At 43.2% G+C, this 18,239-nt stretch overlaps 1 protein-coding gene across 1 annotated transcript in view; it reads right to left on the bottom strand.

Moving 5' to 3' along the window:
* The window catches only part of LOC139544396 (E3 ubiquitin-protein ligase rnf213-alpha-like), a 97,074-nt gene extending 82,125 nt beyond the window's left edge, over positions 1-14,949 (bottom strand). The window contains exons 1-5 of the mRNA XM_071351435.1: positions 14,764-14,949; positions 6,990-7,550; positions 6,711-6,833; positions 6,373-6,536; positions 6,210-6,231 (exon numbers count right to left, since the gene is read on the bottom strand). Of these exons, the coding sequence (XP_071207536.1) occupies positions 6,210-6,231; positions 6,373-6,536; positions 6,711-6,833; positions 6,990-7,373 (693 nt within the window). The 5' untranslated portion in view covers positions 7,374-7,550; positions 14,764-14,949. The remainder of the gene's footprint in view (positions 1-6,209; positions 6,232-6,372; positions 6,537-6,710; positions 6,834-6,989; positions 7,551-14,763) is intronic.
* Between the last annotated feature and the right edge of the window lie 3,290 nt (positions 14,950-18,239).

Below are 18,239 nucleotides of genomic sequence, written 5' to 3'. Positions count from 1 at the left end.
CTGGAGCTGTCCCCAGAAATGTCCCCGTTTTTAACTGTGCGTTAAAAACAGACCGCAAAGTGAAATATTTTACTTGGCAAGAAAGACCGGGCAGCAGAGCCTACCGGTTGACGTCTCAACCGCGTTGCGCTTGTTTTGTCCAGCAGATGGGGTTGCTCGCTATAGCAGCTTCATTCACCATACTTCTACTAACTACTTGCTCGTGATAGTTTTGGAGAAAACTGCTGTAGAAAACTCATCCAGAAGCTAGCAAGTGTCAGGTGAATCAACAACATCACCACAAACGTCTTTTCAAGCCAGGTTACAATCGTTTGAGATTGCTAGTGATGTTATGTCACAATTTATTATATTAGATAGATGATCTGCTCTATAAGGTTTTAAATAGGTTATGCTAGCTAACGTTAGCTATGTAGACTAAATTAGCTAGCTACTGTTATGGTAGCTAGGTTAAGAAATGTTCACATGTAAACATGCAGTGGACGGGCGATTCTGAAAATGATTATATTAAATTAATGCACAATTAATTCTGAGAATATTTTTGTAGATTACAATTTTAATGGTTTGGCATTGTAGTGTGAAAATATATTTAGAAATGTTCATGGATAACATTAGTAGTGGAGAGGAAGGAAGACTGGATAGGAAGAAGAGTGAAGGAGACAGAGGAGGAAAGGTAAAGATATGGTTACAGAGCCTGCCAATTTATTATTCCAAACAATGTTTTTGAGATAAAATACAAAAATTAGGCAAGCAATGGGAATCTGTTAACCAAAGTATTTCATCTAATAGTATGCCGTTTATTAATACAGATTGGAGAGGAAGGAGAAGGAGAAGGAAAAATGAAGGGAGTAAAAAGAGTGAAGCAAGGAGAGTGTAGAAGAGTGAGGTGGAAAGGTGAAGAGAAGGAAAGGAAGATGAGTGAAGAAAAGAGGAGGAGAAGAAAAAGTTATGAGAGTAAGAAGAGTGACACAAGGAGAGTGAAGAAGAACAGACAGAGGAGATACAATGACTCTTACCAAGAAACGGAAATGCGCTTTTTATGAAAAACATGATGAGAGAATGTCCATTTATACGCTCAGGTCAAGACGATAGAATGGTTCACTGCACCCTTTGTAATTCCTCTCTTTCAATTGGCAGCCGGAGAAGAACGGCAGTGGTAGAAGATCAGCAGACGAAAAAGCATAAAGCCTCTCTGATTGGCTGTGTTGGTGTGCCCTCTGTCACCACATTCTTCAAGAAGGTAGAGCCTTCCCAAGAAGAATATGATTTAGCTGTGCAGGAGGGTGTCTTTGCATACCACACTATGTGACACAATCATAATTACAGATCTATGGACTGCACAGCACAACTGACACGGAAGCTTTGTGAGACAAAGTTTACATGTGCTAGGACAAAATGTGACGCCACAGTGAGTAACGTGTTAGCACCATGGACAACTACTTTGGTAACACAGGACCTAGACCAGGTTGAATTTGTGTCCCTGTCCATTGATGCGTCCAATCATGGACATGTAAAGCTGCTGCTAATAGTAGTCAGATATTGTAAGATATATGATGGCAGCACATCTGTGGAAACAAAACTGCTTGATTTTGTTGAATTGAATGGAGAAACAGCAGAGGAGATTGCAGCTGAGGTCCTGGTGGTCATCCAAAAATGTAACCTGGAAAACATTCTCTGCCGACAACAAATACCAACTTTAGAGGACTGAAGAGGCTGGGGAGGGTCAATGTCCAGACCAAAGTTAAAAATGCTCTGCAGCGGGAGGTGATTGGCTTAGGTTGTCCTGCCCACATCATTCATAACACGGCCAGAACAGCTTTGGATATGATGTTGAGTACCTGCTCACAAAGATATTTGAATATGTTCATATTTTCACCGTCAGAGTAGAAAGACTGAAGGGCTTTTGTGAGTTTGTTGGCCAGGAGAACCATAACATTTTAAGACACAGCAATGTTCGCTGGCTGTCCATGCTCCCTGCTCTAGAAAGAGTGCTGAAAATGTATGTGCAATTGAAATCCTTTTTTATTTCTGAAGACAAATGCCCTGTTGTCCTGTGAACAATGTTCGAAGATCCACTGACTGAACTTGTCCGTGGAAACTTGACCGTATTCACTGACACGATCAAGATGCTTGGAGGCCAGGACCACTGTGATGTGGAGTCCGCTGCAATTCTGAGAAACGTTGAGGCAAAATTGACTGCAAGACGTGATGACAACTTCATTCCAGTTTTGGTCAGAGGACTTCTGAGAGAGCTTGAGGAAAATGGAGCCATGTCTAAAGAGAGCTTTCTCAAAACATCCCAATCATTCTTCACTACGGCTGTGAACTACTTGCAAGCATGGGGAAAGCACACAGTTTACATTGTCTCCTTTTAAAAAGGCAACCTCAGCATGAAGAGATCCAGAAGGCAGCAGCCACACTGCAGGATAAATGCCCCAATGTGACCATCAATGAGGATGCATTGTGTGACGAGGTTACTGGCCTGCAAGAGTTCCTAAAGGGGGGGATCGCTTGAAGAATGGAAAACATCTGAGACACCGCTTAGTCAGAGATGGAGTTATCCACTTCAAAGAGAACGACATCCCACACACTAACCTGGCTAGATTAGCGTCTGTTGTCATGTGCTTACCTGGAAGTAATGCACCAGTCGAGAGAGTGTTCTCCCTAATGAATGATCTATGGGACAGCAGCAAGAAATAGGGTCACTGTTCCTACCATCAAGGCCATGCTTATTGTGAAGACAAACTTCAACCTCCCCTGCCAGGAGTTCATGGAGAAGCTGGCCAAAGACAGAGCAATCCTGAATAAGATACATTCTTCTGAGAAATATACAGATTAGGTTGGTATAAGTATATTATGTAGTTACCAATCTCATCAGCGTCTTATTTCTTTATTATGTTGTTAACTATTTCACATAGACTATTGTCTGACAGGAGTGGCCAAAAGGGTGTCTAGCGTCCCCAATGGCTCTACACGTGTGGAGAGGATATGGTCAGCTGGTCAGCTCTCCAGGCACCATTACATGAGCCACAGATGACCAAACTCGTGTTTCTTAAAAATAAAAATAAAAGAATTTCATTCTAAGTAAGTCACAGCCTAAACGCACAATTTATAAACTATAATGATTCAATACAATGAAATGTTGTTTAAATGCTGAGCGTTTTTATGTCCCTACCAGCCTATTGTGTCACACTAGCAAATTTGTCACAACGCATTTCTTTGTAGGCTATAGCCTTGAAGTAATTGAAATAATATAGCTAAATAATTCATTATCGGTTCCATCTTAGGCTCCCTGTTTGGCTCCTGACCTATTTAGAGTGCATTCGGAAAGTATTCAGACCCCTTCCCTTTTCCAAGTTACGTTACAGCCTCATTCTCTAAAATGTATTAAATTAATATTTGTCCTCAATCTACACACAATACGCCATCATGAGAAAGTGATAACAGCTTATTTATTTTTTGCAAATGTATTAAAAATAAAGAACAGAAATTATTTATTTACATAAGTATTCAGACCCTTTGCTATGAGACTTGAAATTGAGTTCAGGTGCATCCTGTTTCCATTGATCATCCTTGAGAGGTTTCTACAACTTGATTGGAGTCCACCTGTGGTAAATTCAATTGACTGGACATGATTTGGAAAGGCACCCACCTGTCTATATAATGTCCCACAGTTGACAGTGCATGTCAGAGCAAAAACCAAGCCATGAGATCGAAGGAATTGTCCGTAGAGTTCCGAGACAGGATTGTGTTGAGGCAGAGACCTGGGGGAAGGGTACCAAAACATTTCTGCAGCATTGAAGGTCCCCAGAACACAGTGGCCTCCATCATTATTAAATGGAAGAAGTTTGGAACCACCAAGACTTCACCTAGAGCTGGCCGCCAAACTGAGAAATCGGTGGAGAAGGGCCTTGGGTCAGGGAGGTGACCAAGTACCCAATGGTCTCTCTGACCGAGCTCCAGAGTTTCTCTGTGGAGATGGGAGAACCTTCCAGAAGGACAACCATCTCTGCAGCACTCCACCAATCAGGCCTTTATGGTAGAGTGGCCAGACGGAAGCCACTCCTCAGTAAAAAGCATGACAGCCCGCTTAGAGTTTGCCAAAAGGCATCTAAAGGACTCTGACCATGAGAAACAAGATTCTCTGGTCTGATGAAACCAAGATTGAACTCTTTGGCCTGAATGCCAAGTGTCAAGGCTGGAGGAAACCTGTCACCATCCCTACGGTGAAGCATGGTGGTGACAGCATCATGTTGTGGGAGTGTTTTTCAGCGGCAGAGACTGGGAGGATGGATGCACAAGTCTCCGAATGTCCTTGAGTGGCCAGGCCAGAGCCCGGACTTGAACCCGCTCGAACATCTCTGCAGAGACCTGAAAATAGCTGTGCAGCGACGCTCCCCATCCAACCCATCTTATTTATTGTAAAAAAATCAAAAAACCTGTTTTTGCTTTGTGATTATGAGTTATGGTGTGTAGATTGATGAGGATTTTTAAAATAAAATTTAAATTCATTTTAGAATAAGGATGTAACGTAACAAAATGTGGAAAAAGTCAAAGGGTCTGAATACTTTCCGAATACACTGTATATGCTGTTTAATATGACATGTAGCCTATTTGAAATTATGTTCGCTTCTTACATTCACCTCTCCATTATTTTTCAAATACTTTTCATTCAAATCCATATGGTTTGGTTTCAATAAATATAAACCAATTGGTAGGTCCAGGTAGTAACAAAAATAGATGGGTGTTGGTTAAATTGCGATTTTAATGAATAGAACGAATTTGGAGCTGCAGTTTCCCCCCCTGTGATCCTGTAAGCAGTGAGCGGTTTTTAGCAGAGCAGCAGGAAAGGACATGGAGCGCCCGAGCTCCATGAGCGATGAGCGGAATTTCCAACCGCTCAACTCCGCTCACATGCTCTGCTACGGAGACAGACAGTGAAGTGGAGCTCAGTGGTGAGGCTTTGGCAGGCTGCAATGCATGCAGGAGGAAGCAGAGGAGACAGAGAGAGGGAGGAAGCAAGCAGAAAGAGGTTTGTACAGTGGTTCCCAAACATGGGGTCAGGAACCCATATGGGGTCCCCTAAAATAACCTGTACTATACTTATCAAAGGAATTAGGAACTTAAAAAAATATGTTTCAATATGAACACGTCCACAGGACCTATCTTCCCTATAGGCTGACATTAAAATATAACTATTGTATGTTTCAATATGAACACGTCCACAGGACCTATCTTCCCTATAGGCTGACATTAAAATATAACTATTGTATGTTTCAATATGAACACGTCCACAGGACCTATCTTCCCTATAGGCTGACATTAAAATATAACTATTGTATGTTTCAATATGAACACCTCCACAGGACCTATCTTCCCTATAGGCTGACATTAAAATATAACTATTGTATGTATCAATATGAACACCTCCACAGGACCTATCTTCCCTATAGGCTGACATTAAAATATAACTATTGTATGTTTCAATATGAACACGTCCACAGGACCTATCTTCCCTATAGGCTGACATTAAAATATAACTATTGTATGTTTCAATATGAACACGTCCACAGGACCTATCTTCCCTATAGGCTGACATTAAAATATAACTATTGTATGTTTCAATATGAACACCTCCACAGGACCTATCTTCCCTATAGGCTGACATTAAAATATAACTATTGTATGTTTCAATATGAACACCTCCACAGGACCTATCTTCCCTATAGGCTGACATTAAAATATAACTATTGTATGTATCAATATGAACACCTCCACAGGACCTATCTTCCCTATAGGCTGACATTAAAATATAACTATTGTATGTTTCAATATGAACACCTCCACAGGACCTATCTTCCCTATAGGCTGACATTAAAATGCAAACAATACAGCTATAAAAAATGTCCTACATTTTTTGTTTTGCTACTGATGCTACATGTCAGTGTGGATCATTTCTCATATTTCCCCCCATTTCAGGTGTATAACATTACAATTGTACAGCTAATAGATCGACTGTGTTTTTTGGTAGATCGGCTGTGTTTTTTGTAGATCGGCTGTCCACAGCATCCTTACGGACTGCACTAAAACCCTAGTTACGGCCCTGCAGCCACTGCGATCCAATTTAGGTGCCTATCAGTGCCCAAATCTGCCATTTTCAACCCGCCTACGGGTACCAGTGTAAAGGGTTAAAAATCAAGAAGCTACGATACCTCTGATCCAACCATGGCTGTGCTGGAATTGGAACAAAGAAAAAACAAAATCAGATGAATATTGTCTTAAGATGAAGTGAGCAGGAATTGGTATTGGTTAAGGTCATTTAAAAATAAGTATGAGTATTGAGTGACTTCTGACTAGAAGAAAATGTTGGGATACCTTTCTGGCGGTGGTCCAGCCGGACTTTCAGAGGCATCACTTGTGTTGTCCCTCTTAAAATCTGGACTAGTTGGTGAAAGGGAGGAATCTTCTTTCCCATGGGCAGACTGCTCAACCTCCATAGGCTCCACGTGTCGGTCACCACTGGCACCTTCGCCCTCCGTCTGTTCAGTAAAGTAAAACATGTAATACACATTAACACTTAACAGCCCCTCAAAATGAAACAAAATGGCCAAAATAGATCCCCCAATTCTTATGACAAATTGTATTGGGTCCATCAGTTTAAAATTGTTCAAACAGCAAAATCCTCTTTAAAAAAATTCAAGTAGCTACGATACCTCAGATCCAACTATTGTGTTGTCCTTTGGTTCCATCTTAAAATCTGGACTAGTTGGTGAAGACTGCTCAATCTCCATAGGCTCCACTTCCGGTGGGTCAACACTGGAACCTATGGTCTCGGTCTGTTCAGTGAAGTAAATAAATAAAAAAAATGTAACACTCAAAAACCTCAACAAGAAACCAAAAACGGCCACAGATGGCCCTCACTATATAACTGAAAATTACATATTTTTACTTGATCAAACAAAATCCTCTTGAAATCAAAAAAGCTACGATACCTTTTGAGAACCAAAACAGATATCCTTAACAACAGTAGTAGTCTGTGCAGAGTCCTGGTCTTGTAGGTCGGGTTGCCTATTCTGGTCTTCAGCATTCTTGTCCAATGTTGCCATATTTTTCTTGCTTTTAGTTTTTTTAGCATCAGCCTTTTGACCAGCGATCTTTGTTCCTTCCTCTGAAAGGGACTGATGAGAGGAGCTGGAGAACTTGTCCCCTGAGTCTGGTATAACGGCAGTAGTGCCATTTGGAGCTGACTTGAATGTCTGTTTCGTAGGCGATTGAAGAACATTACTCTGCCCAATGTTCTTGTCACCTTGCTCCACTGTCAACTGTGTCTCTGCCATGGCCTCTGTTAAGGTTTGTGGACTTATGTTATCAGACATGTTTAAAGATGATCTGACTGTACAGGCTAATTCATCAGTTAATCAAGCAGCGTAGACACATGATGAAGTTGCTGAGCGGTTTCATCCTGTTTACGAGGGTTCATCAGAACCAAAGATGCAGGCTTCTTTCCCACGTTTCTTCTTTTGGTCCTCTGGCTCTTTTTTTATCTGATAGAGCTACAGAAAATAAGAGTACACAACATGTAAAGTTATGACTACAACTACTGTTCACTGAAGGAAATAGGTACGACACACTATGGGGGAGTCGCAACCCTTGCTAGTTGTCTGAAGAACCTTTCAATCACGCCGGACAAGGACAAAGACACTGCGCTTCAAAAGGTGATAAAATCAAGGGGTGCAGCCTCATTCCCTCAAGGACACTCCTCTCTCCACCATACTGAACATTACTAGCCTACCCCAAACCGTTAAAAAAAAATAAGAAAAGTTCCCGCCCCAATTTCCAATTGGTAGTTAGTCTTGTCCCATTGCTGCAACTCCCGTACGGATTCAGGAGAAGCAAAGGCGAGAGCCATGCGTCCTCCAAAACACGATGCTGTCAAGCACTGCTTCTTGACACACTTCTTCGCTTAACCCGGAAGCCAGCCGCACCAATGTGTCGGAGGAAACACCGTACAGGTGGCGACCGAAGTCATCTTGCAGGCGCCCGGCCCAGGAAATCCCTAACCCTCCCCTAACCCGGACAACGATGGGCCAATTGTGAACCGCCTCATGGGTCTCCCGATCACAGCCGGCTGTGACACAGCATGGGATCAAACCCGGGTATGTAGTGATGCCTCAAGCACTGATGCAGTGCCTTAGCCCTCTGCGCCACTCGGGAGGCCCATCCAAACCGGGTTTTAATACACAAATTCTACTCTATGGTCTTTTACTTTATTACTTAAACCCTTTTTATGCCCATTTTATCTTACCATGGACTTTTCTTACCTCACACAAATTCCCTGCTCACTTCACTCCTCCCCTAAAAAAAGGCGACCAATCCAAACAAGAGAAAATGGATAGAACAGAGCTCCTCCTACCAAGACCAAGTTCTTCTACTTTGTTTTACCTCGTTCCCTTCCTTCAGGGAACAGTAGTTATATTCATAACTTTAAGTCCCCTTTCAGTCAGTTCAGTTTGTACAACACATAGATACAATCACCCCCCCCACACAAGCTGACGCCAGCGAATAGCAATTGAGAACGGTCCACAGCAGACCACCCATCACTCTAATCCGCATAAAATGTGGTGACCTGGATATGGCGCATAACGACACGCTGCCTAGCGACGCTCTACTGTCCCTGCAGTAAGAACACTGCAAGCCACAGAGAGACGAGTGACATCCAAGCGATAAAACCTCAAACGTGTGGGCCAATGCCCAACTGGCTGCCACACAGCCATCACTAACACTCAATCCCGTACAAGACACTCACGACGGTGTGTACCACTAGGTAACCCCTGCCGCTCGTTGTTACATGCCAAGAAGATAGCCTCCATAATCCTGTGGAAGAGAGTTTGCTTATAAAGCTCTCTACCACGGTTTGGACTAGCAATACAGACAAAAAGCTGGTCACACTAGCGCCTCCGACGCAACAGAGGGGCCAAAATGGGAATAGCTGGTAGGCTAAAAGACCTGTAGGACTTCAGCACATAGTCTGCATTAGGACGCAACGTCACCTAGACTCGCCAGGGTCGAACTGAGTACAGAAGAGTGCACGGCTCTTGCATGGAGAAACCCAATGTGCTAAGCCGAAGCTAAAACCAGGGGCAGTAAAGCATAAATACTTTCAAAGTGGAGAATGAACGACCCTGCCCTAACAGTTCCTGTAGAACATCAAAATGTCCACAATAGAACCCAACTCTCCCTGTGTGCTCGAGACAATACGTCCCCGCGCATTGGGAGAAGCCACGGATCTTCGCAAACCAGGCGAGTGATATCCGCAAGCCATGGTCTATTAGGGAGCCACAAGAACTAAAGACCTTCAGACGCACCCTACCCAGTGCTGAATCAGCCCCAGAGGAGGAACTGAGTAAAGTTTGTGGCATTCACCACAAGCCCACATTGAGAGGGAGAGAACAGAGTCCCTCTCCTTGTCGTTTGAGAGCGAGAACACCATCAGGCATTATATATGGAGTAAGCTCTCCACATCCCCGTATCGATCTACTACGCCCCTCACTGGATGGGTGCGTATGACGTTATCATATCTCCTGATACAGTCCTGCCCATGGGACCACCCTGTGACGAAGCAGAGGGTCTCGCCACAGAGACAGGGCCTGTAGGTAAGAAGGTGAAACCTGAAGCACCCCGTTTAGGTGGTTAGATGCGACGTGTCCAGGTAACTTGGCTAGAACCCAACGCTGGAGTGCACGCATTTGAAAAACACCCAGGGGAAAAAAACATTACCACGGTGATTATCATACCCAACAGACCTAGGTACTGGCGAAAAACGCTGTAACCTGGCTGGAAACAGGACAGATGGCTTTTAAATACAGACACCCTCTGTAGAAACAATTTATAATTTAAACTGTGCGTGAAATAATAGTACAGGAGTATTCAACGCTGCTTGTTTCCCTAGGCGCCGCTACCACCAATCAATCGCCTACGGAGACCATAACCCGCCGAACTAGACACCTTAAAGGGACTAGTGTGAGTGCACGTCACGTCCAGAATCGGCGACGATCACCCAGCAAAGAGCCATTTGTAGGGGAGGGGTGGCCCCTTATGGGCGAGTTGCCCTTTTTTAAATGTTTATTTACCTTCACCACTCTTAACACAACGTGTCTGAATATGGAGGTGAACTAATTGTATTACTTTAATACTGAAAAAAAAACAAAAGACAAGACCAGTTGAACTCCTTGAACACTGTGGAACTAAGGGGTAAAAGAAGGGGCATTATTGCAGTGGATATATGATATGCTTCCAACATACATTGTGGTTTCGTGACTGCAGATATGGAGCACGGACCCCCTTGGGTACAGGGGTTCTAGTCAAAGGGGCTCCAGTCAATGGTGATGCACTGTTTTCACAGTAAACTTTAGTGGAGGGCGCAACAGGTGTCTCAAACCCTGTGTCAACACCCCCCGAGCTAGGTTACCCGAGCTAGGTTACCCGAGCTAGCTTACCCGAGCTACCTTACCCGAGCTACCTTACCCGAGCTACCTTACCCGAGCTACCTTACCCGAGCTAGGTTCCCCGAGCTAGGTTACCCGAGCTACCTTACCCGAGCTACCTTACCCGAGCTACCTTACCCGAGCTACCTTACCCGAGCTAGGTGCCAGGGGCCCAAAGTCGTTGCAGATGGACGCAAAGGACCTACGCGGAAGGATGACTTGCAACGCCTCGTCTTACTTTTTCTTAGCTTCGAAACGTAACTGCAGCGACTAGAATGCCGCGCCAAATAACCCACCAGGAGAGATCGGCTCACCCAGGTAGAGCTGCTGGTCCTCCTCCGACATCTCAGAGAGAGTGTTAGCTAGAGATGGCGCTGGGCCACTACTGTAGCGATCATGCTGTTCCTGAGTGCGCGCACGGTGATAGACTTGTAGCATGGTGACCGAGCTCAGCGACTGGGGAACTTGTCCCTCAGCACAGTACAATCTGTCCAGCTGGGCAGCTTGAGAAGTGACACTGCCCAGAAGGGAGAGTGGAGTTGGCATTAGCCCCACTCCCATTTGTCGACGAGGGCAGGTTGCTAGCCAGCTTTTCCTCCACCGGGGGTGCATGCACAAGCTTCCTTCATTCCCTCCACATCCAGGAATAGTCGACCTGAACGAGGCTTGTCACAGCTTGCCTTCAGCTCGTCTTCAATGTCTGGGAAGAGAGGCCAGGCGTGCCAGACTAAGGTAGGCACAGGAGGCAGGAAGATCCCACAGAACCTGGTCGCCCTCTGTTACATTTACATTACATTTAAGTCATTTAGCAGACGCTCTTATCCAGAGCGACTTACAAACGGGAGGGGATCAGGCCACATGACCGGCCACTCTGTGACACCGTCCAATGAAGGACGCATTATCCCCCTGGGTGTCCCCTGCAACCTCCATAGCCGGGAGGCTTTTGGCTGCCCTGGTGCCAAATCCTTCTCCTCCACATCAATGTCTGAGAATCCACCGTGTCGTCCTCCGAACGCGGATCCCCCATGCTGCAGAGGGTAGCAGAAACATCAGCTGACTCGACACAAAGATGGGAGGCTACTAACTCCATGTAGTCTGACCATATACAGTTGAAGTCAGAAGTTTACATACACTTTAGCCAAATACATTTAAATTCAGTTTCACAATTCCTGAAATTTAATATCAGTAAAATTTCCCTGTCTTAGGTCAGTTAGGATCACCACTTTATTCTAAGAATGTGAAATGTCAGAATAATAGTGGAGAGAATGATTTATTTCAGCTTTTATTTCTTACTTTACATTTCCAGTGGGTCAGAGGTACACTCAATTAGTATTTGGTAGCATTGCCTTTCAATTGTTTAACTTGGATTAAACATTTTGAGTAGCCTTCCACAAGCTTCCCACAGTAAGTTGGGTGACTTTTGGCCCATTTCTCCTGACAGAGCTGGTGTAACTGAGTCAGGTTTGTAGGCCTCCTTGCTCGCACACGCTTTTTCAGTTCTGCCCACAAATGTTCTATTGGATTGAGGTCAGAGCTTTGTGATGGCCACTCAATACCTTGACTTTGTTGTCCTTAAGCGATTTTGCCACAACTTTGGAAGTATGCTTTGGGTCGTTGTCCATTTGGAAGACCCATTTGTGACCAAGCTTTAACTTCCTGACTGATATCTTGATGTTGCTTCAATATATCCACATAATTTTCTTTCCTCATGATGCCATCTATTTTGTGAAGTGCACGAGTCCCTCCTGCAGCAAAGCACCCCCACAACATGATGCTGCCACCCCTGTGCTTCACGGTTGGGATGGTGCTCTTCGGCTTCAAGCCTCCCCCTTTTTCCCCCAAACATAATGATGGTCATTATGGCCAAACAGTTCTATTTTTGTTTCATCAGACCAGAGGACATTTCTCCAAAAGGTACGATCTTTGTCCCCATGTGCAGTTGCAAACCGTAGTCTGGCTTTTCTTATGGTGGTTTTGGAGCAGTGGCTTCTTCTTTGCTGATCGGCCTTTCAGGTTATGTCGATATAGGACTTGTTTTACTGTGGATATAGATACTTTTGTACCCGTTTCCTCCAGCATCTTCACAAGGTCCTTTGCTGTTGTTCTGGGATTGATTTGCACTTTTCGCACCAAGTACGTTCTTCTCTAGGAGACAGAACGCGTCTCCTTTCTGAGCGGTATGGCGGCTACGTGGTCCCATGGTGTTTATACTTTACTATTGTTTGTACAGATGAACGTGGTACCTTCAGGCATTTGGAAATTGCTCCCAAGGATGAACCAGGCTTGTGGAGGTGTACAATTTCTTTTCTGAGGTCTTGGCTGATTTTTTTTTATTTTCCTATGATGTCAAGCAAAGAGGCACTGAGTTTGAAAGTAGGCCTTGAAATACATCCACAGGTACTCCTCCAATTGGCTCAAATTATGTCAATTAGCCTATCAGAGCTTCTAAAGCCATGACATAATTGTCCAAGCTGTTTATACTGTGGTCAACTTAGTGTATGTAAACTTTTGACCCACTGGAATTGTGATACAGTGAATTATAAGTGAAATAATCTGTCTGTAAACAATTGTTGGAAAAATGACTTGTGTCATAAACAAAGTAGATGTCCTAACCGACTTGCCAAAACTATAGTTTGTTAACAAGAAATGTGTGGAGTGGTTGAAAAGCGAGTTTTAATGACTCCAACCTAAGTGTACGTAAACTTCCTGACTTCAACTGTAGTCCCAACTCTGGCGAGGCTGCACCCCGATTCTATCACCTGTGGGAGGGCGGGGCCTCCCATGGGGCACAGTCTCATTGGCCTCAGACGGTCAGACGTGATTGAAAGGTTATTCAGATGAGTTAGCGAGGGCGCGACTCCCCCCATAGCTGTGTTGTACCAAGTGAACTGACTGAAAGAGAAACAATGGTTATTATAGCAATGTAACTGGTTACGAAATGTGACTGAGAACAAGAATGTGCTTTGTTGTGTGTGTCTTCTGTGTGCATGTTCGAATGTGGGAAGCGTTTGTACTTTCACTCTGCCAAAACAGTACACAGTTACAGCCACACACCCTTCTAGATAACTTGGAACAGTCTAACCAGTTGCTTACCAAGAAACAGTATATCTTCTTGAGTGGTCAGTTACAGTTTCGACTTAAATCTGCTTGAAAATATATGGCAAGATTAGAAAATGGCTGTCTAGCCATGATCCCCAACCGAGCAGGAATAATTGTGAAAAGAATAAATGGGCAAATAGTGCACAATACAGGTGTGCAAATATCTGAGATTTAGCCAAGAAGACTCACAGCTGTAACCACGGCCAAAGGTTTTTCTAACATGTATTGACTCAGTGGGGTTAATACTTATCTAATTCAAGGTATATTAGTATTTTATTTTTCATTAATCTTTAAAAAAGGTTAATATTTTTCTTCCACTTTGACAGAGTATTTTTGTAGAGATCAATTGACAACAAAAAAAAAGACAATTGAACAAATTTTAATCCTACGTTGTAACAATAAAATGTTAAGAAATTCAACTGGGGTGTAGATTTTCTATAGGCACTTTATTTGCTGTGAATGATCAACTAGGTGCCTTAATGGTCTAGTACTTTCAGTTTCACATTCCAATTGTTCATGTCACATAACGTTGGTGGTATTGACAAAGTTAAGGAAGGAAGAGTAAATATCAAATGGTAAAAATAACACTGACGCATAGGCCTATTGCGGTGCATATTTCACAAAAACATTGCTTTTATTAGCTTCCACTTTTACAAATGTAGCCTATATAGTCGGATTTATCTTTGAGGGGGAAGACTTGATAAATACATTTAACTAGGCAAGTCAGTTAAGAACAAATTCTTATTTACAATGACGGCCTACCGGGGAACAGTGGGTTAACTGCCTTGTTCAGGGGGCAGAATGACACATTTTTACCTTGTCAGCTCAGGGATTCGATCCAGCAACCTTTCTGTTACTGGCCCAACGCTCTAACTACTAAGCTACCTGCCTTCGGAGTTTAGCTCCCACATTGGTATATAGTATCACAACCCGTTAATTTAAGCAATTTAAAAGTCTAGCAACCTTGCCAGCACTAAAATAATGAAGACAAGCTACTCTAACTTGATTGATTGCCTGAAATGGCTTGGTATCTAGTTGGGAGATCGGGAACCTATCTAGCTGGCTAGCTGAAACCAACATCAGAAAATTACTAGGTGGCTAGTAACAAAACAAAGTCGTATTTATTTCATCAAGAAGCAATAAATTAGCTACATAGCTTGATCAAATTCATTAACACACATACCTCCTGCGAGTCCCGCCTGTCACCGGCAGCTAAAATGAAATAAAACGGTGTGTCACTCGACACTCTCTCCTCCACTGACGTAGCACATCTTTGCTCCGTAGCCTAAATGGAAGGAACCACTTACTAAGGAAAATAGTGTGTCCTCCGCCTCTTAGGTCCTGTTGATAAGAAAATCCTTTAACTTTCGAAATGAGATGAAGCGACTCAGGGCGTTATTGTCAAGTGTTGGAAAATGGTTTTACTTTCGAAATGTGATTAAAACCTCTTAAGGATTCGCCTCTTTTCCCCAATTTTCGCCTAAAATGATATACACAAATCTAACTGCCTGTAGCTCAGGACCTGAATCAAGGATATGCATATTCTTCTTATTAAATAAAATGTTATTTGTCACATGTACCCGAATACAACATGTGTAGACCTTACAGTGAAATGCTTACTTACAAGTCCTTAACCAACAATGCAGTTAAGAAAATACCTATTAACAAAGCTCGCATCCACCCATCACCCAGTGAGATGCCAAAGGTGCACTAGATTTAGTTGCCTAAGGTTTCGTTTTTCAACCATTCCAAACTAGAGGAGCCAAGTCAGTGCACATTGAGATGATCCAACTCAGAGCATTATGTCTTGTGTTGGAAAATGGTTTTTCTTTCGAAATGAGATGAAGCAAAAGTTGCCTATTTATATTAATGATTTACAGGTGCCTAACAGGTTGTAGGTTTTTAGCCCATGGACTCTGTACAGAGTGGGTGAAAATGCCCTTTGGTGATGAATATTAACTTCCTATTGTTATGAAAGATGATTATTCATGTTCTAAATCAGTCAGTGAGGTCTTTAACATATAATTTAATATTATATCCAAAAAGTTGGATTTCGTAGCCTAATACATCGGACAATAAGCACAGAGCTCTGTTGACAGCAGAGCAGGTTTACATTGTAGTCATTTAGCAGACGCACTTATCCAGCGTGATTTACAGGAGCAATTATGGTTAAATGCCCTGCTCAAGGGCACCGATTTTTTTTTCACTTATTCGGCAAGAGGATTCAAACCAGTGACATTTTGGTTACTAGCCCAACGCTCTTACCTGCTAGGCTGTTTTGAGGATTTTACATTTTGTGGTCAGTTGTCTTCAAAGTTGTTTCCGCGGGTTGCCAAAAAGCTAGATTAGCATGACACGAGCTGAATTAAATGTAAAAGGCTTTGAAAATAAATGGCTTGGTATATGCTTGTTTTTGTGAGAAATCTTTGAAAAAAATAACAGGAATTTTAAAAGGAATTTCGTAGGTGGTTTGAAGTCAGATACAAATCTGATTCCTGGTCATGTGTCTGAACGGTGAAATCTGACTTATTTGCCCTCAAGTGGTCTTTAGACCGTCATTTGGCATACCTTCGTTGCTGGCTAGCTACTCGGTTGACAGTTCGACAATTACATGTGGTTAGCTAACCAGCGTGTTACTTGTTTACAAACAAATTAGTGAATGTACTAGAAAGCTGAACAGACACCTAGCTAGCTAGTTGACTGACGCGACTAGCCAAAATGGACGCGTTTTGAAAGTTGAATCATCTTATCCTTTGAGGCTTTAAATGTGTTCTTGCACTATGATTTAGCACATTCAAAGCAACTGGGGAAACATCCATGGCAGGCATTGTTGTCACCTTAAGCTTGCTACATAACTTCTGAGTGACTGGAAGCAGCATCACCACCAATCAGTTTACACCACTGTGCATACACCCGTTGTTACTATGACAACTAGCATAACCATGTCAGCAAATGACCGCTGCCTGAACACACACACACACACACACACACACAAATGTTTGGACAGTCAGAGAGCACAGTTACATGCACAAAATAATGAGATTATTGTGGATAGAACAATTTCCCTAATAATCCTGTTTACATGGACACATCTGAAATCAGGCTACCCTGATGACACTCTGATAAATGCAGAAAATCTCCAATCAAAATAAACATTCTACCGCAGTGACCATGTTATTTTAGTGAATGTGGGGGATGTGTGAGACTTACTCCTCAGCATGAAGTGTCCTGCTTGGGGATGTGTGAAACTTACTCCTCAGCGTGAAGTGTCCTGCTTGGGGATGTGTGAAACTTACTCCTCAGCGTGAAGTGTCCTGCTTGGGGATGTGTGAAACTTACTCCTCAGCGTGAAGTGTCCTGCTTGGGGATGTGTGAAACTTACTCCTCAGCATGAAGTGTCCTGCTTGGGGATGTGTGAAACTTACTCCTCAGCATGAAGTGTCCTGCTTGGGGATGTGTGGAACTTACTCCTCAGCATGAAGTGTCCTGCTTGGGGATGTGTGAAACTTACTCCTCAGCGTGAAGTGTCCTGCTTGGGGATGTGTGAAACTTACTCCTCAGCGTAAAGTGTCCTGCTTGGGGATGTGTGAAACTTACTCCTCAGCGTGAAGTGTCCTGCTTGGGGATGTGTGAAACTTACTCCTCAGCGTGAAGTGTCCTGCTTGGGGATGTGTGAAACTTACTCCTCAGCATGAAGTGTCCTGCTTGGGGATGTGTGAAACTTACTCCTCAGCGTGAAGTGTCCTGCTTGGTGATGTGTGAAACTTACTCCTCGGCGTGAAGTGTCCTGCTTGGGGATGTGTGAAACTTACTCCTCGGCCTGAAGTGTCCTGCTTGGGGATGTGTGAAACTTACTCCTCAGCGTGAAGTGTCCTGCTTGGGGATGTGTGAAACTTACTCCGCAGCATGAAGTGTCCTGCTTGGGTCGCCTCATCAAATCAAATCAAATTGTATTGGTCACATACACATATTTAGCAGATGTTATTGCAGGTGTAGTAACATGTTCCTAGCTCCAACAGTGCAGTAATATCTAACAATTCATACTAAAAGATAAAAGAATGGTATTAAGAAATACATAAATATTAGGACGTGTACTGTCCCAGTGGTGTGAAGGATGGTTTTGTTCTCTTTTTAACAAAAATATATTCCTTATAGAAATAGGACATGTTAATCACAAAACATAGGGTGACTGCAGAAAAGCTGTTGTTAATCTGGGGTGTCGACTGTGCAAACCACAAGGTTGAGACAAGATGGAAAAATGCTGAATAACAAGAAAACAGGAACTGAGGAATGTGTAGCCACCGACAACTCAGCTCAAACTTCACAACAAACACTTCCGGATATCTGGATCCTGTGTGCTGTGAGGCTGGGACCAGCCTGGGCACCACCGATAGGCTAGCAAGTTTAAACCACGCTAAGCCTCTACTGTGACAGGCCAACTCTAAAGTTGGAACTACCTCTGTCACAGTATAAAAGAAGATGTCTGTACTATTTCAGTCAGTTCTCTGCTTTACACTGCGTGGTGATACAGTGAACCCGTATATACGAAAATTGCATTTCCCATTTATCGCTTGTGTTAAATAAAAATACTTAAAGTATATTCAGTGACTATGAATCACATTTTATCCTGATACCAGATTCGATTGACGCAACCCTTTA

This window comes from Salvelinus alpinus, chromosome 18 (genome assembly GCF_045679555.1).
Source record: "Salvelinus alpinus chromosome 18, SLU_Salpinus.1, whole genome shotgun sequence".
NCBI lineage: Eukaryota > Metazoa > Chordata > Actinopteri > Salmoniformes > Salmonidae > Salvelinus > Salvelinus alpinus.
The sequence above is the reverse complement of the archived record's forward strand: the minus strand, read 5'-3'. Positions and strand labels throughout refer to the sequence as shown.